Raw genomic sequence first — 26,925 nt, 5'->3', positions numbered from 1 at the left:
AAATGTTTATATTTTGTTATTAATGACTAATCGTTAAAGTAAGTAAGTGGGAGAAGTATGTAAAGGGTTTTACGAGTTCTTTATCTAGGTGAAGTTAGCACAGTACACATGTAAAGGGATTGTTGTGAATATCAACATAGCTTTCCAAATAATTTTTGCTAACTCCAATTATTTAGAAAACCAAAAGGTTGTCTTTCTCTAAAGTCCAGATGAAGTTTACATTTTAAAACCACCGCTACATAATTGATAACATCGTGACATGCTTTCATTCTTGCAAAGACTCTTCCAGGCAGAGCCAGGACAAAAACGAATGTGCTAACACATAGAAATGTTCTTGCTTCAGTATTCTGTTGTCATCTTTGTCTGTGTTCTTCCTAAATAATGCTTCATTGGCATACCTCATAGTATTTCAGGTTCAAGGGTGTTGTTGCTGACCTAGCATCAGTAGAACATACATGTAGAGCATCCCCAATAGGGAAGACTGCTTATTCTAATCTAACCAACTGAGTCTTCTTTTGACCTCCCTTTGAGATGCGTGTGTGTGTGTGTGTGTGTGTAGTTTCAAGATAACTGGCTTAAAAAAATTTTTTTTTAATGTTTATTTATTTTTGAGAGACAGAAAGACAGAGCATGAGGAGCAGGGGAGGGGCAGAGAGAGAGGGAGATGCAGAATCCGAAGCAGGCTCCAGGCTCTGAGCTGTCAGCACGGAGCCCGATGCGGGGCTCGAACTCACAAACCGCGAGATCACGACCTGAGCCGAAGTCGGACACTTAACTGACTGAGCCACCCAGGCGCCCCTCAAGACAACTGGCTTTAACCAGAAAGGTGTACAGTAGAAAGGGGTACAGTTGTTTCTTCCATGTGGGGTTCAAAACTATAATCTCATCCTAATAATCTTGTTTTTAAAAAAATGTTTACTCATTTATTTTGAGAGAAAGAGAGTACCTATGTGTGCTCATGCAAGCAGAGGAGGGGCAGAGAGAGAGAATCCCATGCAGGCTCTGTACTGTCAGTGCAGAGCCTAATGTGAGGCTCAAACTCACAAACTCTGAGATCATGACCTGAGCCAAAATCAAGAGTCAGATGCTTAACGGACTGAGCCACACAGTCCTAATGATCTAATAATAATAATAATCTAATAATCACACTGAGCCTAATAATCTTCTTGCAAACAGTTACATTAACCAGCTAATTAGTGACAATGGTAAGATGAATGGCAGGGAATTAGGAGGAATACACATCACAGGGATTGTTCTTCACTCATCATGTGTTATTAGTGAATGATCTGTTCTTTTGGATCTGAACGTTTCTAAACAAGTGAATGCATCCCCTCCACCCCACCACCACTGCTGTTCCTTTATTTTAGGTTTCTCACCTCTCGTCTGAACCGTTGCCACAGCCTCTAGCCTTCGTCCATTCCCTCCCGATCCACAGTGCTCTGATGGAATCCCTTCTCTTCTGATTGAAATTCTTTAACAGCTCTCTGTGCCTGCATATAGATTCAAAGCCCTTAGCCTGATGGACAAGTCTGCCGTGAGCTGGATCCTGACTTTATGTAGCAATGTCTTTTGCCACCTCCTCCCACAAACTCTGTGTTCTAGTGCAGATCCGGGCTGCCAGTTGGCATCCCCTAGGAAACTTAAAAAAAATTACTGATTTAAGCTCATCCCCAGCCCAATGTAATTAGAATTTCTGGGACTAGGGTACAAGCATCAATATTTTTAAAAAGACCTGCAGGTGATTTTAGTGCACAGCCAAGTCTGAGTTACACTCTGATCATTTGACACAAATGTTGGTTCCCCGATCACATGATCTTTGCTTTTGTACATACGTTTCTTTTTGCCTGGAATGCTCAGTCCCCTTTTCTATATGTGGAAAACTCCGGATTCTTTTTTCAGGTTTAGTACAACACATACTTGGGTTGCCTTTCTGTATCTTTGAAGATGTAGTTGGTGTTTCTTCAGTAGGACTCCCGCAGCAGTTCTGTAGAGGCTTTTATTACATTCCCAATTCTGTTTTGTTGTAATCGTATGTTTACATGTCTGCCCCCCACCCCATTCAGTGAGCTGTTCAGTGTAATGATTCAGTGTCTTGGTCAACTTTTGTCTACTGGGCCAGGTACAGAGTGTCACCCATAAGTTGGTATGTAAGGTGTCACTGTGGAGTGTATGAATGGATGAGAAGAATGAGACTGAGGTGTGGCCACGATACACCTAAAGATTGATTCACCAGCTCATTGGGTGGGCTTCTAAATGACCTCTGTTTCAAAGGAGAGTAGGTGAGAGAAGAACCAGTCTGAAAATTAATGCACTTGTCAAGTAGGAGAATCCATAGAATGAGCAACACGATGGAAACCCTTCCCTGGGATGGCACACCAAATAAGGTCATGTGACCACAGCCACAGGAAAGGATATGGTCAGGACTTTGGGCAAGAGAGGTGACAAAAGAATGAGAGAAAACATCAATGATCATCGAACAGACTTCTCTCTTAGGTGGGGAAAGAAAATCAATGCCAAGTGAACTCTCTGTAAGGTAATATGCTAGTAAGAATTGGGAAATCCACCATAAAGCAAAGCATTCCTTTAAGAAATGGTAGGGATGGGGCACCTGGGTGACCCAGTCAGTTTAAGAGTCCGACTCTTGATTTCAGCCTAGGTCATGATCCTATGGCTCATGAGTTCAAGCCCCACGTTGAGCTTTGTGCTGAGCCTGCTTGGAATTCTCTCTCTCTCCCTGTCTCTCAGCCCCTCCCCTTCTCATGCTCATGCTTTCTCTCCCTCAAAATAAATAAATAAACTTGAAAAAAAAATAATAATAATAAAAAGAAACGGTAGGGGAAGGTGGCAAGATGACTAAGGCAAGTGGCATAAGCCCCAAATAATAACTGAAACTTCAATAGAAGTTGAGACTGAATAACTTTTACTCAATTGTTATAGTCTTAACAATAGTAGCTTTGTTTATGGACTTTGATAAATCTTTGATTATAACAATATAAAAGATAGCCAAAAAAAAATTAGCTGGAGAATTAAAAAGAAAATAGGAGAAAAAAATCTATAAAAGAGAATGAGTCTTGTCTGTTTTAGAAAGTTAAGCTGCCCCGATGGTTGGTCGTGGTGTTACATTCTATGGACTCATACTAAGGAATCAAATGTATTATGTGTATTCACAAAATAAAGATAAAGTGTAGTAGCTCTTGAACAACAAACTCATTTAATGGTTTTTTAAAAAGTCTTTTTTGTCACAAGCACAAATATATATATATATATATATGTATATATATATATATATATATACATATATATATATATATATATAGTATGTACATTTTAAATATCTGTGTCTGTATTTATCCAAAACCAAGAATGGGTGGCGATCTCCTCCTGTATACCTTTGTGTACCAGGGCATACCCAAATGTTTGTTTGATGAATGAATGGGTGAAACCATGAAAGACTGACTTGAATGAGTTAAAAAGCAAGGTAGACTGTTGCCTGAGATAAGTCTCATCTCTCAGGTTTTCCATGATCTACCTAGACTGCGTGAAGTATAGAATAAAAAGCACATTAGCTCAAAGATACATCATCAAGGAATTATGCGTTATAAAAAGTACTCATTGATGACCCACGATAAAATTAATGGAACTGAAAAAATTATCTTTTCAAAAGAGACATGCTGAGGCTAAACAACTTTGCATAAATAGGATCAATGAGATCAATGAAAATTTGCTAGAGCAACATTGATTCATTTGCTTTTTGCGGTTTTTAGTACCACCAGAAGTTTATTTCATAAGTTGCTCACTTGGAATTCATCACATATTTTCTAATGGAAAAATGCAAAAAAATGGAGGTTAGGTTCTTGGATTACCTCATTTTTTTTTTGATATGCAAGGTTTGTTAAAGGGTCATAGCATATAGTTGTACAGTTTGTGTATTTCACAGAATCTCCAACAACAGGATGAAGGGACAGAAATTCAGCTGTGCTTTTGTCACCCAGTGTAAGGGACAGTTTTTTTTTATGGTTTCTTTATAAGAGTGGCACCTTTTGGAATTTATCCTCTTGGATTGGATTGTCTTCTGTGTTTCTCATAAAGATGCCTTGGGTTTGTGCTAGAGGCTGCTCGTGACTGAACAATGAGTCACACACATGAGTTATAAGCGTTATTTAGATGGGAATTTGAATTCTGAGTCTTCATTAAGGAAGCCAGACTAGCATTTCTTAAGGATTCACTGAAGGAGAAGTTCTCCTGGCCCTTTCCTATGTGTCATGAGCACTGAGTAGAGCCTTCCCTGGCTCCTCCAGAATAGGAAGAGGTATGGGAGGTTGGGAACTCTCATGAGAGGCAGAAGTTTCCTTCGATCCCAGAGTGTGGGTGAATAGAAGCTGTGCAAGTCAAGGTCTCTGTGGGGGCATGGGCTTCCTGAAATGCCAGGCTTGGTGTGGGTGGAGTAGCTGTAAGTCCTTGGGTTTTATAGGAACTTTGCAAGTTAGGCACCACAGAAGAGTGAGTGAGTGAGTGTGTGTGTGTGTGTGTGTGTGCACGTGCACATGCACACATGTACACACTTACATGTTAAAATTTCCCTGGGCAAGTTGACAGCCGGGGGACTTCTGCACTGACAGGCTAAATGCTATGGAGGGTTTCCTTGGAGCTGTCTTTAGAGGGTGGGATGGATAGAATTCCATCTGCTCACCACTGTTGGACAGGAGGGAGACTTGTACTTTCTCAGCGGGCTGAGGTGGGGACTCTCAGCGCTGGTGGGCAGTGGAAGATGAAGTGCTAGTAGGTCATTCGTCTATATCATTTATAAGGTTGACATTTTGAAACCAATGAATTTCCATAGGTGAACAATAGATTCTTACCGTCATAGAGCTGAGTTTTAAAATGCTATAAATCAATACATTCTGTTTTCATTTTGTTCTTTCTTAGTTCTTTAGTACTGAGAAAGCCAAAAAAGGACAAATAAAATCTCAATTTCACAATATGATCAGTTCTCCAAACTTAAGAAGACCAAGTCACATTAATTAGAAACCATTTCAATAATTATAAAATTCTTTTGGAAAACAAGACACTTAGAGCTCACTTGGATGTGTGATCTAGTAACAGTATTAATCAGTTGAATAATCCACATTAATCAGTCCTGCCTCGAAGTAAAATTATTAATCAACTTGATGATCTAAGCAATCGTCTGAGGAAATGAGTTTGTCTTAGAATTTAAAAAGTGATAATGGAAAAGTCAAAAAGGGAGAGAGAACAAGCAAAAGAATGACATTCTTGTCAGTTTTGTTTCATTGATTTCAATACCAGCTTTTCCACTAATGTAGAATGACTCTGAACAAATAATTATAAATAATTACCCCTCTTAATGGTGTCCTCTTATCTCCATTTAGAGAGAAAGCTGTATGCAAGTTTGTCAGTGGTGAGGAAGAGCTACATTGGGTTGTTTCCTTTGCCCTTCCCCCCGCCCCCTCCCCAGGATCAAAGTTGGTATCCTCTGGAGACTAATGAATAGCATAAAAGCCGAGGCCATATGGGACACTAAAGAGGCTGAAATTGAGGCAAACTATCATTGCATTTGGTTATTTCAGCCAAACAAGAAGAGAGCAAGAACAGATCCAAACTAGTCATTGGCCACTTGGCCACTGTGAGACTAAAACAACAACAACAACAACAACAACAACAATGATGTTTAGTTCAGGTTTCCACTGATAATGTGGAATTTCAATCATACAGGAAAACTGGGGTTATCCCATCATGATGAAGCATTCCTACGTCTACGTGTAATCTCCTGGTAATCAACAAAAAAAACTCTATTGGGGAAGGAATAAAAGATGGAAGTCAGGGAATGTTACCAAAGAAATATTTTCAGAAATCCTCTTATACTAAGTGACGATTATAGCAGCAATTGATTTGGGGCCCTTTTGTTGAAGAGAATAAAAACTTCCCGAGAGCGCACTGTAAAATGATGGTGTGGAGTATTTGAAGTGTAGTCCCAATAGATTATGTCCCCTTTTACTTGGGGCTGAGGGAACCCCTTCTGTCTTTCTTAGGCTGAGCCCCTGTTGGCTTTGCACCAGTTTTTCAGCTTGTCCCTTCCCACTGTCTCCATTTAGATATGTCATTGTATTCATAGAGCAAGCATGAACTACTATGTAGGGTCAAGCCTGTAGCTAAACAATGACAAAAACCAAGCAAAACAAAAATTGTTTGTAAAGTTGGTCTTCTTCTAATCTTAGCACCCATTGCTGCAAACTTTAAATCTTAGGCAGCTAAATCATTGATTTCTCCCCAGTAAGAAATTTGTGAATTAAACTTATTTTGCAAGGAAAAATTAAAGAATATATTCATAGATAAAGCAAAGAAGGTGAAAAAAAAAAAGGATGCAGCACCCATGAAGGTTGGGGTTGTTATTTTGGAATCAATAACAAAATCTTTGCGTGTTTGATTACTTCTCTTGAGAGGCTGAACATCTTTAGGATACAAGTTTTAATTTAACCGAAAATCTTCTCTTGTGTGGCTTGGCAGATGTGAAAGTTCGAGAATCTCAGAAAAATCATGTCGAAAGAACCTGCTTACGAGAGATCATGGGGGAGTGGATTTGGTTGACGACACAGACTATTGAGTCCTTACAGAGAATTGTTTGTCTTCCGTTTTTAGATGGCTTTAATTCCTCCAAATTGCTCCTTGAATAATAGGAGAAAGGCAATTTGAATTTCAGTGACAGATTGGACATAACAGGTTGCAACTATTAGGTCTAATTTTACCATACTGAGAAATAAAATTGCCTAAACATAAACATCGATCACTGATGCAGTAAATTAATTTGTACAGAAAAAGTAGTTTAACTGCAGTGCACATTAAACATAGAAAATTTTCAAAATTACTGCTCTCTGAATTAATTTGTACACTTGTTTACTTGTTAAAAGCACGCATAAATTTTTTTTCCTAAGGCAGTGCGGGTTTGAAGTGAGTAAGAAAGAAGTATAAAAAGCGGCAAGGAAATAGGAAAATGTGGAAGTCATACCAACAGACCTGAATACTTGAAAATAGTATTTTTTCCTGTTTTTCACTTTTTTTGTTTTTCAGTGCTATTTAGAGCGTGCTTTGTTTTTGAATCTGTTTATAAGACCACTAAAGATGTGTTTATTCTCCCTCATTATAACAAGATAAATGTGATGTTTTAATAGTCTTGACTTATGTTTGCTAAGAATTGGAGGTGTGGAGTAATTAGAAAGGTTTTATGGTTTGGTTCCTTGGTGAGTTTACATCCAGAGGTGTCCTAGGGCTTGGAGCTGTTAATATTGCATTCCTGGACCATCTGACCCGTGAATTTCTTTGTATTTAACCCTTAAGAAAATCGGTGGACATGTTTTCATTGTTACCTGTAATTCTATTGTGAGGAATGCATGGCAAAGTTTGGATAGTATCTTTTCAGACTGTTCCAGCCGCCGCGGAATGGGAGCTGGCAATGTGGTGTGCTGTGATACCATCTCCTGCCTACAGTTTTCAAGGACAGTGGTTCGATTCAAATACGATTCTGATAAGTGGCAGGTTTTCGTGTCTTTAATGCCTTGACAAGGGCATCACTCTCAGGAGAGGGAGGTGAAACCGTTTGGACGAGGGCTCCATCCCTGCTCCTTTGTGCTGACACACTAAGATAATGGACAATTAAGAGAACCTTCACTGCAGGTGAAAGGATGGGGTTATCACTAATATAAAGGAGCCCATGGGGTGCTGGGGTATGAAGGAGAAGAGGAATGGGAATTTTTAAAAGGAATATAAAACACACAGATGAGACGCCTAATAACTGTTCACATATTGCTCTTTCACATGTGATAATGGTGAGTGATTGCAGTGTTCACTATTGCTTGCTTTAACTTTTTAAAAAAAGATCTGGTTCATTGCATTTGACACAAAGTGCTGCAGAAAACTTGCCTCTATGCTAGCTCGCCTGTCACGGAGCAGGTGAGCGCAGATAATAAAAGGGTTTGTTTTTGTGGAATCTGGCTTTTGGACCACCTTTCGTGGGGTTTTGCAAATTGACTTGTGATAATCTGGGGCCATGGCTGTCAACCTTGACTGCACTCCCCAGGGCCCCAAATCTCAGAGAGTCTGATTTACTTGATCTGGGGAGGGTCCCAATACTTTTAAAAGCTCCTTGGACAATTCCAGCCTGTAGCCTGGTCACAGGCTCTTGTTACAGAGTTTGTAACAGAAGGATCAAGCATCTCCATGCTTGGCTTCCCTGACAGACTGTCTGATTCCTTAATAGACTTGAATAAGGGTGTGTATGTGTTGCTATTAGAGAAGATGTATCCTGTAAGTTACTAATAGCATACAGAATATGTTACTAAACATCTAGTGTTTATGCCGACTTCATGGTTTAGCATTCAGGTACACCTGGAGAGAAAGAAGTTTCTTCTCTCGACTGCTGTTCCCTGCTTGCCCCCACTGTCTTTTTGTTTCTGTGGGTTTTTTTCTGGTATGTTAATGGAGCTTCCTCCTCCACTGATACTGTGCATAAATGACCGATAGTGTGGGGAGAATCACCTCAACGTGAGGGCTTCCATAAAGCTTGTAAACTGCATTATTTAGGGTCATAATGCAATAGGGTGCCAGCAACTTTGTACCTAGACCTCTAAAACTATAGGGGTGGCTGTCTTGTATGCATGTTAATCACAGGGGGAAAACCTCTCGTACCATTTAGCACTAATAAAAGTGAGACAGTCCTGAGTATTTCTAAACTGAGTGTAGAAGAGGTTAACTGATTTTCTTTTGACTTAAACTTTCATTTGTCTCCAAGAGCCCACCCAGGACAATAGAGTGCACTGCTTCTGATAAGTATGGGTTCTCCTCAGCCTGAAGAGATGTGTGCGATAAGATAAGATGGTTTGAAAAGAGAGGGAGGGAGAGAGAGAGAGAGAGAGAGAGAGAGAGAGAGAGAGAGAGAGAGCGCTTGAGGGAAAGGAATAGGAGGAGAGGGAGAGAGAAAGTATGTTAACTGCTTTGACTGCAAAATGCCCCCTGGTAGCCAGAGATAAGACACCTTGAGCTACTCAGAAGACCTTAAACAGGATGTAAATGAAGCCAATAAAAATCATTTGAGATCAAGCCACTTTTCTACTCCCCTCCTATTTCCAGCCCTGACAGCAGAAGGCTTAATTTACTGTATGGCATGCCACCCTCACATGCAGTACCCGGGAAGTTGCGAGAGACTGAGAGGAGCCAGTTCAAAAAACAACATCTCTACAGTTTCTAGGGAGGTCCAAATTTAAGGCATTTAATCAGCAGTTCTAGAAATGCCTTCCTGAGTGGAAAAAGAAAGTATTGCTGATTATCCGAAGCTCCTGTCCCCTTTCCCCTCTTCCTGCTTTGTATTTAGTTAGGACAGTCGTCTTCACGTGAAGTGGTTTTCGCGGGGCGAGCTGCGTTTCATAGCATATTGATATTTTTCATCAGGCTAAGGCAGCTCGAAAGGAATTAGCGACAAAAATTAAAGACATAGACTTTTTCAGGTACATATTTGAAGCAAGCTGTTTATTCACAACTCTATCCGCATCATGTAACACCCAGCTTTTATGTACTTGAACTTTATAACTTTCAAAATGGTGATTGTCTTTCTCTAGAAACATACACTGCTGCCAGCCACAGTTCTACAGACAGGAAGTAACTTATGGGAGCTAATTGGACATTACACTGAAAAGATTTGAAGCTGGGAGTCCTACTGAAAGTGGGAGGGGCAACTGTTAAGGGACAGGAAGGCAAAGGAGATAATGATCTCATTTCCTTTTTGTAAAAGCTGCTCCTTGGAAGGCCTGGGATTCCATTTGGTCTTTGCATAGGGAGAGGAACCCCACCATCAGCCTTGTTCTGGTGAGAGCAGCGAATATGGAAAAGGCACAGCTGAGTGTGGCCAACTTTAAGCAGAGGGCTTAAGTTCTTTAGGGGAAAGAAAAGATTCTACGGTGGTTTTCAAACACGGGAGTGCAGGGGAAACACTCTGAAGCTTGCTACAAGTGGGGATTTCTGGGTCGCCACTTGTTCAGAAGTTCAGAGCCAGTAGGCACTGGGCTGGAGCTTAGGAGTCTGCATTTTCAGCAGATAGTTTGGGAGGTTGGGGAGCAGGGGGTGATGGATTATACTGAGAAACACTGCCCTGGATCATCTGGTTGGGGGAGAGGACCAGCTCTTGGTTTCATCGCACAGAGTCATGGTGGCCGCAATAATCATGGAGGAAGGATAGCTTAGGGAAAGGGGAAAAGCAGCCTTCATTGAATCCCTCTCTGGGATGAGTGGTAGGGAATGTGCCTCTCAGGGCAGAGCAAGACAAAGGTGAAGCTAACTATAGCTCTAGTTTTATGGAAACTTCTCTTCTGCTTTTCCTTGCCAATACCTAATCTGACCAAGCCACCCTTGCTCAGAGGAGAGGATAGAAAGAAGAGAGAGAAGGAAAGAGACCCACTGTTAAGGAGAACTGGAGGAGTGTGTGTGTGTGTGTGTGTGTGTGTGTGTGAAGTGTGTGTAATATTTCCTAGCCAGTAGCCAGTAGTGAAATTAAATTAAGAAATAGGCTGTCATGACCTGTCACCCACAGGTTATGGGATCATAGTATTGTTATGTGATTTTGTTTTCCTGTGTCTATGTGTATATACACGTCAGTGAACATAAATTAGTTTTGTAATAGAAGAAACAGTGAAGTCTTTAATAAAAGGAATGAGCAACGTTAAATACCATTTTTAAGTTTATTCATTGACTCATGAAAAACTAGATGACTTGGTGGCATTTGAGGTTGCTGTTTTAGCAGGGAGGGTTAAGGAAGGACACCCTTGGAGAGTTATCTCACGCCTGGACCAGGCTGCCTCCCTTGGTTTGTGTTTCAGTGCCACCATCAACTGCTACTGTTAGTGCGAGATTATAACATGTTCCTCCCTCTCATTGACCTGTGTGTTCCTTAGTAAAGTTCAGACTTTTTTTTTTTTTCTGAAGGCTAAGACTTCCCACGGACCTTCAGTCTTCTGTTTCATATATATGAAAAGTTAGGAATGACAGCCTTGACTTTCTTTACTCTGTGTAGGCTTCAATCAAATTCACTTATTTTCTTTCCTTTGATCCCTCAAGTCGGACCTAGAGGTGTGCGTAACCCATGCCAAACAACATCGGGCCATCTTTAGAGAAAAGAGCAGAGCCCAGATGTGGGAGGAGGCTTCGTAAAGATTCAAAAACCAACCCTTTTTAACAGACAGCAGTTAGTCAGTCAAGATCCCAGGACGGTGCTAGTAGGTTTTAAAGTCTCAGAGTATTTGAAACGTGCTGTTGCAAGGGTCATACCAATAAGCCTTGGACATATACAGATGTGTATTGCTCTCCATATCCCCCTCTTCAAAGGCAAAAAACAGTGTCATAAATTTCTCCATGAAAATTATGATTCAGAATTAGTGCATTTCACATGAGGACTAAGCAGGTACATATCAAATTCCTTATTACCCGACTCGAATTTCATAATTTACTCTTATTTAAATCCTATTAGCACATTAAGTTTTCAGTGGAATTTTATCCACTGCTTGTGTCCTAGCTGTTGGGTGCCAGAGGTGTAGATGGCTACATGTCATTGTGAAACAGGAGTAGATGGGGGTCTGCAATTGGTTCCCCCAACTCCAGCCAGCTTTATTTCTTGGCTTGTTACTATGGCCACACTGCCTTGGATTCTTAGACATTGTTTTGTGGTTTTAAAATTCCCTTGGATATAGACCGAATGAAGTAGTGGATAAGGAATTATCATGGGCTTTTTGAGGCATGACTTTGTCACTGGTTTGGGGATATTTGGCAAGACGTCTCATCCTATGTATGTATGTTTAAACATATAAATATAGAATTTAATAAAAGCATTATAATTATATGTAATATGTGTTAATCAGTAAAAGTAGCATTGTAAAGATGTCCCCTAATAAAGTGTTTGAATAAGACATGATTGTGCATTGACTCATGTTAAGTGGCAAATTACTATGATTAACACTTTTGTAATGAGAAATAATAAAAGGATTTCAAAAATTACTTTAGCAGAAATCATTAGTCTATTCTGAACATTTTAGTTAACTCTACATAAACACACACACCCACACACACACACTCACTATTTTGGCCAGGATTTGTTCCCATAGATAAATTACCAGAACTGTTACAAGAAAAAAATGATAGGAACTGGATGGATTTTATTTTTATATTTATTCTCAGATAGAGTTTCTAGAGAAGAGTAAACTGAACCAGAAATGAGAAATGGAAAATGAAGGGAGAGTAAGGTACCTGGAAAAGCCATCTGATTGATAATCAGTCTTATTTTCAGGATTGCCCCTTTCAAATTTTGCCCAATGAGGTAAATGGAAGGAAAACCTGATGTGAATGAAGAAGGGTATTTGATATTGTATGACCTGTGTAGAAATATTTCATCACACCCTTGTTAGAGTGGTTTTAAGAAAATTCTTCTGTCCTTTGCAGCTTACACAGTACTTTACCAAACATAATCTCACTTGAAATAAAGGACTCTTGGGGCACCTAGGTGGCTCAGCCGGTCATGATCTCACAGTCGTGAGATCGAACCCCTCGTCAAGCTCTGTGTGGAGTGTTGAGCCTGTTTAAGATTCTCTCTCTCCCTCCCTCCCTCCCTCCCTCCCTCCCTCCCTCCCTCCCTCCCTCCTTCTGCCCCTGCTTCACTTGCCCTCTCTCTCTCTCTCTCAAAGAAAGAAAGAAAGAAAGAAAGAAAGAAAGAAAGAAAGAAAGAAAAAACTTTTTTTTAAAGGAATAAAGGACTCCTTTTGTCATATGGGTTGCCTGGGATCTGACCTCACTTTTCAATTTTAGTTTTACTATTGAAGTGTTAATGTAAAAGTTACTGATTCTGTTGAAACACCAGAAAACTCTATCCAGTGAGGATGCATCAGTGATTTGTCCTACTGTAGATTTCTTCATATGTACAAAGTTTCAAGATAGTCCAACATCCCCCAATTTTTAATACCACCATCCCGCAGTTTTTAATATCACCACCATATGTCACTGCCCCATAAAATGCATCAATACTGATTGAGGAGTAGACAATGCACACTACGTTGAGTTGCGGCTGCTAGGTGGTTGGCTAGGTGCACTCACTAGCTATCCGAGAGCACTGGGTTTTGTACTCCAGCCTGACAACCTGGTATGAGTCAAAGGTTGTGCCTTAAAATTAAAAAAAATAATAATAATTATTTGTCTTAGACCTTAAGGGTTCTTACCATATTTTAGACATATGAACATCAATATCAAGAACATGGAGGTCCGTTGTATTATAAAACATCAAATAGACATAGATAATAGGTAATTGTAGTAATGTTTCCCCCCTAAACTTTGTAACAGTTTTTTCTATATTAGCACACCATATTTATCACTTTACTGCACAATGAACCCACAGGGGGTGCTAATTGGTCATTAATTAAATTTTAGCCTTTCAACACTTTTGTATTCTCCAGTGGCTTTATCTGCAGTGAAGTATATAGTGTGGCCTTTTTAAACAGCCAGAAATTCCTATCAGCTTTACGGCTGCTATGGATATAATACAGGTGAAATTCAGCCTGAGTGAACATCATTTCAAGACTGTTATAATTCCTTGTGACCAGAAGTTTACCACCCTTGGACCAATGCCTACATGTTGGAAAAATGTTCAGTAAAAGTAGACTTTAATATGAGAAAACATTCTGAGGGACCAGATTCCTTTTTGAAAGAGAATCTGATTGCTTTGTTTGAAAATTCTAGTGGGTTATGGCAGTTCTTCAAGAAACCACTAACACAGTGGAATGAACTTTCTGAGGTCCATCATTGACTAATAAAAGTATTTTCAAACTTAGTTTTCTTAGTGGAAGAATTCCCTTTGCCTTATACTCCCCCAGTGAAGAGGTTAATGTAAAATTGCTAATGATTAACTTGGTAGCACTGAGAAATTTGCTGAGAATTTCAGAAGGTGTGGAGTTTTTTGTTTTTTTGTAAAGTATAATCGGTATATTTCACACTAGTGCAAAGGATTTTTTTAATTGTTTTAAATGTTTATTTTTTGAGAGAGATAGAGAGACAGTGTGAGTGGGGTAGGCACAGAGAGAGAGGGAGACACAGAATCTGAAACAGGCTCCAGGCTCTGAGCTGTCAGCACAGAACCTGACGCGGGGCTCGAACTCATGAACCATGAATGAGATCATGACCTGAGGGGAAGTCAGATGCTTAACTGACTGAGGCACCCAGGCACCCCTAGTGCAAAGGATTTTGAAGCAAAATAAAATTCCTCAAGAAATTTCTAAACAATTAAAATAGTGTGAGATAAAGGGCTGGTGTCAGAACTATGTAATGTGGCTTCAAGATTTTGAATGCAGACCATTCCATTATGGGGGTTTTACTTTGGTAATGAGTTAATCACAACTTCCCAGCGTGTGCAGCTATTAAGGAAAAGCCACTGCACATTGACCTTCAAGATAACTCTAACAGCATTTGGAAGATTTTGGAGGGGTATTTTTATTTATTTTCTTAAAAAAAATTTTTTTTTGCATTTATTTTTGAGAGAGAGAGACAGTGTGAGCAGGGGAGGGGCAGAGAGAGAGGGAGACACAGAATCAGAAGCAAGCTCCAGGCTCCAAGCTGTCAGCACAGAACCCAATGTGGGGCTTGAACCCACGAACTGTGAGATCATGACCTGAGCTGAAGTCGGCCACTTAACTGACTAAGCCACCCAGGCGCCCCATTTTTATTTATTTTCTATTCAAATTTTTTTAAATGTTTATTTCTGAGAGAGAGAGAGAGAGAGAGAGAGAGAGAGAGAGAGAGACTTAGTGTGAGCAGGGGAGGGGCAAAGAGAGAGAGAGAGACACAGGATCTGAAGCAGGCTCCAGGTTCTGAGCTGTCAGCGCAGAGCCTGGCAAGGGGCTCAAACTCACAAACTGTGAGATCATGATTGGGCCGGAGTTGGATGCTCAACCGACTGAGCCACTCAGGTGCCCCTTATTTTCTATTTTTAAACAAATAATGCCTGTTAAGTCCTTTAAAAGTATTAGAATTTCATTATGAAAAAGGCAACAACTAAATGATAGTTAATTTGTTTTCCTTTGTATTATTACCACACTTACCAGTTATAACCTAAAGGTGACTTTGACTTTCATAGTAGTGGTAACAATTTAGTACATTTTTATATTGTAAAAATTTAGAAAGCTCTTTTATCCAATGTCATGTTTGATTCTTATGATATTAACTATGATGCAGGCTGGCATTTTTCCGATATTATAGATAAGGAAGCCAAAACTTAAAAAAAATAAGTAATTCCTAGAGTGCACAAGCAAATATCAGACCCAAACACATAGTAGGTGCTTAATAAATGCTGGTTAAATAAATGAATGAACAAAATAAGCCATGAAGAACTGCTTCAAATTCTTTGTGGTGTGAGGTCATGTATAAATACTAGACAAGAAAGTCACTAAAACTGGCCTTCTAACTCAAAATAGTAGAGATAAAAAGAGAGCCGACTTGGGAAAATTCACTGTGATGATGTCTACCATTATTAAGGGAAAGAGAAGCATGTTGAATAATACAGAATGCTTCCATTGCAGCACCATAAACAGATGTGTGATACATGATTGCCAATTATTGAACGCCAAGAGGTTGATGCTTATCATTAGTTATATATGTTTTTAAGTAAGCCAAAGGATAGAAAAAGTAAAGCAGTTCTCACCCCCCCACGTAAATGGAAACCACTTTCCTTCTGTCTGGCTTCAGAAACAGGTCTCGATTTCCGTGAGGGAGATGACTGTTCTTTAACTGGTTTCGCGTCAGCTTTTTCCTCTGATTTGAGAGGTGGAGTTAAGTGTGAACTGCTTAAGAATGCACTGTTTTCTGTTTAATTTGGCTGCGGAAGATGGAATTCATTGAGCTCCGTCTGTTCAAGTGAACTTTAAGCAACAGTAAGCAAAACATTTGTACTTCTCTCTGCACACGAAATAGAAATGTGTCTGGCGAAAGAGACAGCGTGGATATAAAGACCCACCGAGGGCAAAGGAGGGGTGATAACAACTTCTTATCTCTTATGTTGGCTCATCTGAAGAAGCGCTAAAGGATTGTTGGGGAAAGTGAGCCTCTTTTTTCATTGAAAGTGAGCTCTGGTAGCTGGAATTCATCTTAATACTGTGGCGAAAACTGTGCACCACCAATTCCTGCTCCCCACAGCTGCTATCATTAATGGGTGACCACTCTTTTCCCTCATAACCTAACTGTTAATGCATTTAATTGGTCCTTCTAGAACAATTTGGAATGTTACAGAATTTAAAAGCATCTGTGAATTATAAATAATTTTAAAGTTTACATTTCTCTTTTGAACACCCAGTAAAGAGTATTCATTTTCAAGTAGTTAAATAAGTTTTATGACAACGAAGTGAATTTAATGCGGGGCTGTTGATTTTTGCAGAAAGTACGAAAGTTCTATCATTAAAATTGCAGCTTTTCTAAAACTGTTGATATTTCTATTGAGAATGAAAGGAAGCAATTGTGTAATCGTGTGTAATGGTTTATTTAGAATGACCATATCTTTAGCCATCGAAACCATTGCTTTAAAAATGTACTGTGTAATTTGGTTAGATGCTTTTACATATGGTGGTGTAAAATTGTTACTGTGATAGCACCAGGTTAACATGAGGAATATCTATGCTACCTGTGTCTGTTAAACACACGTGTCAAGATACTGTTCTCTTTGAGTGGTGCCTAACTTCTCTTAGTCTTTGTGCGCCAACTATATATTCTCCTTGGGATTCTCAGTTTATCGTAAGGTGGCTCAGGCAACTAATGAATGAAAAAAGGACGGTGAACTCTTCTTAATATGAAAGTTCAGAACTGCTCCTATAGTGTCTGTGCTGACAGACATAATCATTTTAAGCCGATGGAGGAGATAACGTGGAAATTTGCTTTGGTCTTGTGTTTTAACCTATTGTTCTACGCTTAAAAAATCACCTTTGAAATGAACTTATTTTGATGTTCAATAATGCAATGACTGTATTGCCAGTGTTCTATGAAGAGAGGTACTCTGAAAATTACATTCTTGGCTTCACAATTACATAGCACAATACTTGTTCCAAGGTTATCTGTCTGTAAAGACCCAAGATTATATCTTCTGTATGATAACTTACTTGGAACAAAGTCAGCATGGACTTATGGTCCATTAATTTTTAGATACCACCAACTATTTATGTTGTATTTTCTTGATGGCTGAATGTACAATGCTTAAGGCACTGTAGATTTCCATCGGGCCAATCCTTAAATATTCCAGTGGTTTCATTAAAGGAAAGAAAATGTTAAAATCTGTTTATACTATATACATAGAATTTTATATGCAGAAGCATAAATGCACACACCACATATAAATCTTTTTGTTTACATATGCAGCTTTTCTTCTAGGGACGGTAGGTGCCCCAGAAACATTCACTAATCTCTGTAACACCCCAGAGGGTAAGGAGCAAGAATTATTATCTTCATATTGCAGGTGAAGTACCTAGGTAGGGACAGATTAAACGACTTGGCCGGGTCACTCTCTAAGTCAGTTATGAAGCTAGAAATAAAACTCCAGACTCTTGACTTTCCGTTCACATTCTGAGTCATTGCACTGCTGTCATTACACCAGACCTGTCACTATGTGTGCTTTTCTTCCCTGGAAAAGTTACCATTGATGTAAATCCTGTCCCTGTTAAGGAGCCTTGCTGTGTGGCACTTGAACACACATGATACTGAGTCCCTGAAGGGCAATTTAGAGAGTACTCTGCCGTTACGATGAACGAGCTCAGGTAGCCAAAGGATATTAGTAAGCCAGTTTCTTGAGGGCCCAGCCCTAAGAAGAACTAAAAGTATCAGAAGTTTCCAGAACTTCAGAGCTCCGGATAATTTCTTTACCATTGACAGTGATTCACTCCACCTTGTTATTTTATTCTCTCCTTAATAATTTTGGATTGTCCATGTTGTTACAGAGTCAACGTTCTGAAAGGCTCAGTCCTTGCCCTCAAAAGGCATGTATCTTACACTAGGACATGCTTAATGGTTCAAGATCAGCTTTGGCATCACCCCAAACCTTTCTGCCCATCCTCTCTTCCTCCTTCTTTGATCTTTTTTTTTTTTTTAATTGGCTACTCCAGTTAAACTTGAAAGCAAGGAGTGGCCAGGACCCTCGGCATTTCTCAGCTGGCAGGCTGTAAACTGAGACTGTCGGGTCCCTGATTGGTAACCAGTCGGCACTTCTCGGGTGCGCTTGCCTGTTCCTCCCCAGCAGCCAGGATAAAATCACATCCAGTCTTTGCTCTCTCCTCTCCAGGTTGGCACACAAGGGGCCGGTGGCTTGGATCACAAAGGAACTTTGTGCTCCGGTGCCTTTTTTCTGTGGAATACCTTCTTCTAGGATGACTTCACTTTTCTGTTAGTGAGCACTTTTCCCCCATAAATATGACCGAACAGGTGTTGCTCTGCTGCTAACTGAGTTTCCAGCTGTCCTCCTCCGACACAGACCCGGCGAAATCTGTTGTTTCGTCCTTTTGGGCAGACTGGAGAACCATCAAGCCCGAGATGGAGGTCTTCCTTGCAGGATATGGCAGTTTTGTTGCCAGAAGATGGTCGGGAAAGCCTGGCTGGCTAACAAAGACAGGCCTTCAGCGGCTGGGTGTAGTTCCAATTCTGCATCCCCTTTGGCAGGAGCACAGAGGCTGCCGCAGTGTGGCCAGCCAGCAAAATTAGGAAATAAGGACCTCTTTTATTTACTCAGGCTGCTGAATCATGGGCATTCCTGTCTGCTTGGAGAAAAGTCAGGCGGCTCTACTTTCCACTGAAAGTCTCAGGAGTGTTTGAGACTTTCATCTCGGAGTGTTCACACACTTGTTTTAATGTGCTTTATGGAAATGGTGAAACTCAGCAAGTACAGTTGCTGTAGAAAAACATCTGCACTAACTATGCACACACATTTGCATCTTTAAATAGACTTTTAGGCCACGGAACTGGTTTCCAGCGAAGTTTTTTTTTTTTTTTTTTTTTTCTTTTCCCCCACCCCCGCCGCTGGTAAGAGCTACAGTTCTCCGAGAGTCACCTCAGAGTGTAAAGTGACTGATTCCAAAACTTAAAATTTAGCACGGACATGTTAAGTACTTCACACTGAAATGCAGAAAACCTGCCATAACACAGAGAGACATTCCTGTAAGTAGCACTTAGTGCCGAAGGGGGAAAAAAGTTCGAGTTGATTCAGGAACCGGCATTGAAAGAGTCCTCTGCAGTTTCTTCCCTGGGAAAAAAGAACTTGAAATAGTTGACATCTACACGAGCCACCTCAACATAGTTTGCGTTGTGACTGCCCAAAGGCCAAAGTTAGTGGGGACGGGCAGCTCTCAAAGACGTAGGTAGACCTCAGAGAATATTGGCAAACACCAGGGCCACTGCACAAGTCTTGGGACACTGATCCCCTTAGAGCATGGACCAACTCCCCATGGGAGTTTTGTCAGTGAGTTCCTTGTGTGTCCCTGGGAGCACACATCCGTTTATAGTATGTCAGCAAATGAGTTTTTTACACTTTAGATTTTAAAATAGAAATCAGCCTTTTGTGAAACCTTCTTTTATTTTTCTACAAGCAGCATTCCCTGCTCAAACTTTTTTCTCTGTTCCATCCCCCAGCCTGAGCCTTATGAATCCTGTACACTCTTTCCATGTACTTCAGTTACAAAGACACATCATCTCAGATTTTCACTTTCTTTTCCCTCAAGACCGAATAATAGGGACCGGAGAGAGAAGAGAAGGTTTCCAGCTCTCTTGAAACCCGATTGAGTAAAAACTTGATCCTAACCCTCGGCTCACTTGACATGTTGAAATTTACAAGCTTAAGAGAACAGTTATGTAATAGGTATAGTCAGGCATGGCCCACAGACAAGAACCTGATTTAAGAGTGGTGTCAGGGATTGCACACTATTTATAATGGTCTATTGCTCTGTAATTCTTTGTACATTTGTATAATAATATATCATGCCTGGACACAGTCTGCAATTTAATAATAAGTTCACTTGCTAAATTTTCAGGGTCAATAGTTATTTTCTTCAAGTCTAGATTCATGACAAATTCTGATTCACTGTTTTCCCAACTGTACAAATGAGATGATGTGTTTGAAAATATTTTTCAGTGAAACAACAGGACATAAGCCTAAGAGTAAATGTGAAATATAGCAGGTTTTTACCTAGACTGCTGAGCAAATGTAATAAATAGCAATTGTTTTCAATTAAGGGAAATATTTTACAACTTTGGTTTGTTTTAGGGACACTTGTCTTTAAGTGACTTACAGTTTGTTTTTGAAAAGGATAGCTAGAATCACCATTGAGTTTGTTTTGAATTTTCTAAAATCATTTTTCTGCCTGTTCGATGGTGAGTTGAGTTGTCTGCCTGTGTTCTTTCTATGTATCCACTTTACATTTAAATCATACCCAGAATTACCAGGGCCTTTCTTGCGCTGTAAACATGTTGGGTTATAGACTCCTATAAATGAGGATGCAAAATCATGCGGTTTTCAACTTGTGTTGTGAGGCTTTGTTGCAGTGGGCAGGGATCCAGGAATGGTGTTTGGTTGTTTTCTCAGAGTTACATGGTTGCCATCTGGCATTGATAGTGAGATGGTGTTGTCATCAGTTTCTAGATGCAGGAAAGGAATGATCCTCATCTGTTTCCTGTGGATAAGCAAGAGGTTGATAATCTAGTAAAATCTTGTTACCTTAAAGAAAGCAGACGTGGAATTTGTTTACATAATGCTTGCCAGTTTCTACTTTTATGTTAATAATATAGCTTGCCAGTGAACTTCAGCTTCGAAGAATTTAAAAACTTATTTGATCATATTCAAATTGAGGTTTAGTCGAATATCCTAATAGTATTCTAACTGGACCTTGTTATCCTGATAGAATCACTGTCCCCACCGGCTCCCCTCGACGGTCTTTGTCTGCATTTATGAACAACCTTGCTCTTTTGGAGAGTGAAAAGCTTTTACAGTTTCTTCTCATCTTGAATGATAGATTGTTTTGAAAAGCCAAAAAAAAGGGGTTTTACAACTTATTTGAGGAGGTCTTATTTTCCACTTGGATGTTAAGAAAACAACAGAAAGATCAGCACACATTTGCCAAGCGCCGAGTTAAAAAACACCTCATAGGAGGTAGAGTTACTTTATGGATAACTTGCTAAGGTTATATCTGGCTTTCAGTCTTGTTTGTCTTCTCTTTGTTACTCATAAATCTTTCAGCATTTACCATAATCATTTATCACTTTTCCTGTTTCCAGTTTTTCACAAGTCGCTTTGTCTCTGCTCACCTCAAAGTGCAGGTCCTGTTTGGCTAAGGAAGTTCATGCTGCTGAAGCTTTTGCAAAAGGAAGAAATGGTGGGCCACCTCTTGAACTTTCCAAGCAAAATACAGTATTACAATCTGGCCCTTGTGAAACTCTCATTTTTTCTTGATCCTGGCTGATCCCAGCTACATGTAATATCTAGCAGTGCCCTCCTAACACTTAATAATCCATTTTCTGGCCTATGGTGTTCGAATCTTTCAGTTATTGAAGAAATCCTGGTTGTCTTTCATTACACAAGACGTAATTATTATTGTGTTTTCTGTCTTCCTTCATGTGCTTACTTTTTAATATTTTTTTGCTGAAAGCAATAAGGTCTGTATCAATAAGAACCCCATAAAAAGATTTTGGTCTTCAGAATTGCCTTTTTTATATAAAAACAAGCAAAATGCAGAGGGAATTTTTTATTAAATATTAGACATCTGGGTTGACTGCATTAATTTTAAATCATTCCTGTAATATTTCCCCTTTTCATTTCGTTCTTCAGATGCTCACATAATATGCAAATCATTTTAGAATGAATACAGAAGAAACATTAAATATATTAAAATCCGCGTTTTAATAAAATTGTCGATGCGTAATATATACCTTGCTCCTAAGGAAAAATGATAACAAGTAATAAAAGGGGTAATTTAGACATAGAGCTATTTAATATCTTCTTATATTTTACAACCCGGTAAAAAGTAAATGTAGAATAAAAGCTTTGGGTTCAGATTTGGAAGTGTTCCACTCAAATATTCTGTCCTCCATTCCCCCCACCCCCACCCCCACCCCCGCCAGGTTCTAGATAGTCCGACTGCATGTCCCTGTTGCAATGGTACTGTAAACCCGTTCTCGAGTGCTCAGCCCATAAGATAAAACGTTCCATTGCTTCTCGTTGCAGATGGAGTGGATGTTGAAGATGATCCCACGTGCTCTTGGCCAGCTTCCTCGCCTTCCAGCAAGGACCAGACTTCCCCCAGCCATGGAGAAGGTTGCGACTTTGGAGAGGAAGAAGGCGGCCCCGGACTCCCGTACCCATGCCAATTCTGTGACAAGTCCTTTAGCCGCCTCAGCTACCTAAAGCACCATGAGCAGAGCCACAGTGACAAGCTGCCTTTCAAATGCACCTATTGCAGTAGGCTGTTCAAACACAAGCGGAGCCGAGACCGCCATATCAAACTCCACACGGGGGACAAGAAGTACCACTGCAGCGAGTGTGATGCTGCGTTCTCCCGAAGTGATCACTTGAAGATCCACTTAAAGACTCACACGTCCAACAAGCCATATAAATGTGCCATTTGTCGCCGCGGGTTCCTGTCCTCTAGCTCCTTACACGGACACATGCAGGTACACGAGAGAAACAAGGACGGGTCCCAGTCTGGCTCCAGGATGGAGGACTGGAAGATGAAGGACACTCAGAAGTGCAGTCAGTGCGAGGAAGGCTTTGACTTCCCAGAAGACCTGCAGAAGCACATCGCGGAGTGCCACCCCGAGTGCTCCCCAAACGAGGACCGAGCGGCCCTCCAGTGCATCTACTGCCACGAGCTGTTTGTGGAGGAGACGTCCCTCATGAACCACATGGAGCAGGTGCATGGCGGGGAGAAGAAGAACTCTTGCAGCATCTGCTCTGAGAGTTTCCACACGGTTGAGGAACTGTACAGCCACATGGACAGTCACCAGCAACCCGAGTCGTGCAACCACAGCAACAGCCCTTCCCTGGTCACCGTGGGCTACACTTCGGTGTCCAGCACGACTCCAGATTCCAACCTCTCCGTGGACAGCTCAACCATGGTGGAAGCCGCCCCGCCGATCCCAAAGAGTCGAGGGAGGAAGCGGGCTGCCCAGCAAACCCCTGACATGACCGTTCCCTCGAGTAAACAAGCGAAAGTTACCTACAGCTGTATTTACTGCAACAAGCAGCTATTTTCGAGCCTGGCAGTCCTGCAGATTCACCTGAAAACTATGCATTTAGACAAGCCAGAACAGGCCCATATTTGTCAGTATTGCTTGGAGGTGTTGCCCTCACTCTATAACCTAAATGAACATCTTAAGCAAGTGCATGAAGCTCAGGACCCAGGTCTGATCGTCTCTGCCATGCCTGCCATAGTCTACCAGTGCAACTTCTGCTCCGAAGTTGTCAACGACCTCAACACTCTTCAGGAACACATCCGATGTTCTCACGGATTTGCGAACCCTGCAGCTAAGGATAGCAATGCATTCTTTTGTCCCCACTGCTACATGGGGTTTCTCACTGACTCTTCCCTTGAAGAGCATATAAGGCAGGTCCATTGCGACCTCAGCGGCTCCCGATTTGGGTCGCCGGTGCTTGGGACTCCGAAAGAACCAGTAGTCGAAGTCTATTCTTGTTCCTATTGTACGAATTCGCCGATATTCAACAGCGTTCTTAAACTGAACAAGCATATCAAAGAGAATCATAAAAACATTCCCTTGGCCCTGAATTATATTCACAATGGGAAGAAATCCAGGGCCTTGAGCCCCTTATCTCCCGTGGCCATAGAGCAGACGTCTCTTAAGATGATGCAGGCAGTGGGAGGTGCGCCTGCACGTCCGGCTGGAGAATATATCTGTAATCAGTGTGGTGCTAAGTACACGTCCCTAGACAGCTTTCAGACTCACCTAAAAACTCATCTCGACACTGTGCTTCCGAAATTGACCTGCCCTCAGTGCAACAAGGAATTCCCCAACCAAGAATCCTTGCTGAAGCATGTTACCATCCATTTTATGATCACCTCAACATACTACATCTGCGAGAGTTGCGATAAGCAGTTCACATCAGTGGACGACCTTCAGAAACACCTGCTGGACATGCACACCTTTGTCTTCTTCCGGTGCACCCTCTGCCAGGAAGTGTTCGACTCAAAAGTCTCCATTCAGCTCCACTTGGCCGTAAAGCACAGCAATGAAAAGAAAGTCTACAGGTGCACATCGTGCAACTGGGACTTCCGCAATGAGACTGACCTACAACTCCACGTGAAACACAACCACCTGGAAAATCAAGGGAAAGTGCACAAGTGCATCTTCTGTGGTGAGTCTTTTGGCACCGAGGTGGAGCTGCAGTGTCATATCACCACTCACAGTAAGAAGTACAATTGCAAATTCTGCAGCAAAGCCTTCCACGCGATCATTTTGCTGGAGAAGCACTTGAGGGAGAAGCATTGCGTGTTTGAAACCAAGACTCCCAACTGTGGAACGAACGGGGCTTCCGAGCAAGTGCAGAAGGAGGAGGTGGAGCTGCAGACCTTGCTGACCAACAGCCAGGAGTCCCATAACAGTCACGATGGGAGCGAAGAAGATGTGGACACCTCGGAGCCCATGTACGGGTGCGACATCTGCGGGGCAGCCTACACCATGGAGACCCTGCTGCAGAACCACCAGCTCCGAGACCACAACATCAGACCCGGAGAGAGTGCCATCGTGAAGAAGAAAGCCGAGCTCATTAAAGGGAATTACAAGTGTAACGTGTGCTCTCGAACCTTCTTCTCTGAGAACGGCCTCCGTGAACATATGCAGACCCACTTAGGCCCTGTGAAACACTACATGTGCCCTATTTGCGGGGAGCGGTTTCCCTCCCTTTTAACTCTTACCGAACACAAAGTCACGCACAGTAAGAGTCTTGATACTGGAAACTGCCGGATTTGCAAGATGCCTCTCCAGAGCGAAGAGGAGTTTTTGGAGCATTGCCAAATGCACCCTGACTTGCGCAATTCCCTGACGGGATTTCGCTGCGTGGTCTGCATGCAGACAGTGACGTCCACCTTAGAACTCAAAATCCACGGGACATTCCACATGCAAAAGACAGGGAATGGGTCTGCAGTCCAGACCACGGGGCGTGGCCAGCATGTCCCCAAACTGTACAAGTGTGCGTCTTGCCTCAAAGAGTTCCGTTCCAAGCAAGATCTGGTGAAGCTTGACATCAATGGCCTGCCATATGGTCTGTGCGCTGGCTGTGTCAGTCTCAGTAAGAGCGGCAGCCCAGGCATCAACATCCCTCCCGGCACGAGTAGACCGGGCTTGGGCCAGAATGAGAATCTGAGTGCCATCGAGGGTAAAGGCAAGGCGGGGGGACTGAAGACGCGCTGTTCTAGCTGCAACGTTAAGTTTGAATCTGAAAGTGAACTCCAGAACCACATCCAAACGGTCCACCGAGAGCTCGTGCCAGATAGCAACAGCACGCAGTTGAAAACTCCCCAAGTATCGCCAATGCCCAGAATCAGTCCCTCCCAGTCGGATGAGGTAACTTGCCTTTTTAATGTTTGCTATTTAACCTCCTCAAGAAACTGTTGCCACTTCATGTTTACCCTTTCTGCAGCCTTATTTATTGTCATGTGCCGAGAGACGCGTAGACTGAAATGCAGTGGTGGTTTTCCCCCCATAGCCATTAGCCAGCAATTACTTGCTTCTTGATAAGCAGCATTTTGGCTTGAATGGTGCAAAATAGGACTAATTCCAGTCTCCCTAGGATATTGTCTTCTCTATGACTGAAGAGATCAGCACTCTTGCCAGCACCACTGAGATCTGGAATCTCAGCATAGCTTTACCGCGAGTTGAAATCCCCAGCTATGACTTGTGTGTATGGCAGAGAGATAATGACATAAAAGTAAGATGCAATGGGCCAACATGCTGGCTTAGAGTAAATTAAAAAGAATATATATATTTGTGGATAACAAATTGGGTAGGGGCGGCTTTATAATACCATGTTGTCAACACTCACTGTTTCTCTTTGTCTTCTGTGTAGTGAGCAAAATATTTTCTCACAACAGGGTTTTGTAAAAGCCGCTACATTTATTAAGAGTCACGTGCCCAACGTTCCTTTAAAAGGCATCCCCTTAAATATCCCCGAGTCTTCACTGTCTGGTTTTGGGTTTCACAATTAAAGTGGATTTTTTTTTTCTTAGTTTAAGAGTGGTTTCATGCCTTCTTTGCCATAACGAGTATGAAAAATAAGTTCATTTACAATGAAATAGTTTTAGAAGTCATCAGTCCTTGAAGCTGAGAAGAGGATGGTTCATTTTATTATAATTTCTTTATGCTTTATCACCTGGTTTCCAAGAGTTCTTTTCCACTTCCCTACCTGCCCCTATCTGGAGATCCATCCAAATGCAGACCCCAGGGAGATCCATTTCCCTTCAGTTTGGGGTCACTGCATTTTCCTTATCTTGTCTCTGCACTCACACCCTCTTGGAGGCCCCCCTGCGTGTCCCTGCAGATAGCCATCAGTCAGCTGGTAGGGGAGAGCGGGGAAGACTGACACAGAGCCCATCCTCTTGAAATGTGGCATCTGCGTGACAGGCAAGCTCCCAAACTTTGAAGCTGCTTCCCTTTCTTTCCTTCCAAGGAAATCTGCACCTCTCTCTCATTTAAATAAATGAAGTCCTTTCCAACTGATGAGGACAGCTGCAAGAACATAGCTTTGATAATGGCTCCTGGCTCACGTGTTGGATCAACTAGTTTCTCTTGGTAGTTAGGATCATATGAAATGAATTGTTTTTTTCCAACTTTTTATTTCATGAGATGTCTAAGCCTACAGAAAAGCTA

At 41.4% G+C, this 26,925-nt stretch overlaps 1 protein-coding gene across 4 annotated transcripts in view; it reads left to right on the top strand.

Moving 5' to 3' along the window:
- Positions 1 to 26,925, top strand: part of ZNF521 (zinc finger protein 521) — a 280,911-nt gene that overhangs the window by 94,508 nt on the left and 159,478 nt on the right. For all 4 annotated transcript variants that reach the window (XM_086682654.1, XM_086682653.1, XM_086682651.1 and 1 more), the window contains one exon: positions 22,271 to 25,623. In XM_086682654.1, coding sequence (XP_086538780.1) covers positions 22,711 to 25,623 — 2,913 coding nt within the window. In that variant the 5' untranslated portion in view covers positions 22,271 to 22,710. The remainder of the gene's footprint in view (positions 1 to 22,270; positions 25,624 to 26,925) is intronic.

Source organism: Puma concolor, chromosome D3 (genome assembly GCF_028749965.1).
Source record: "Puma concolor isolate L17-30 chromosome D3, mPumCon1.1.hap2, whole genome shotgun sequence".
NCBI classification, from domain to species: Eukaryota; Metazoa; Chordata; class Mammalia; order Carnivora; family Felidae; genus Puma; species Puma concolor.
The sequence above is the reverse complement of the archived record's forward strand: the minus strand, read 5'-3'. Positions and strand labels throughout refer to the sequence as shown.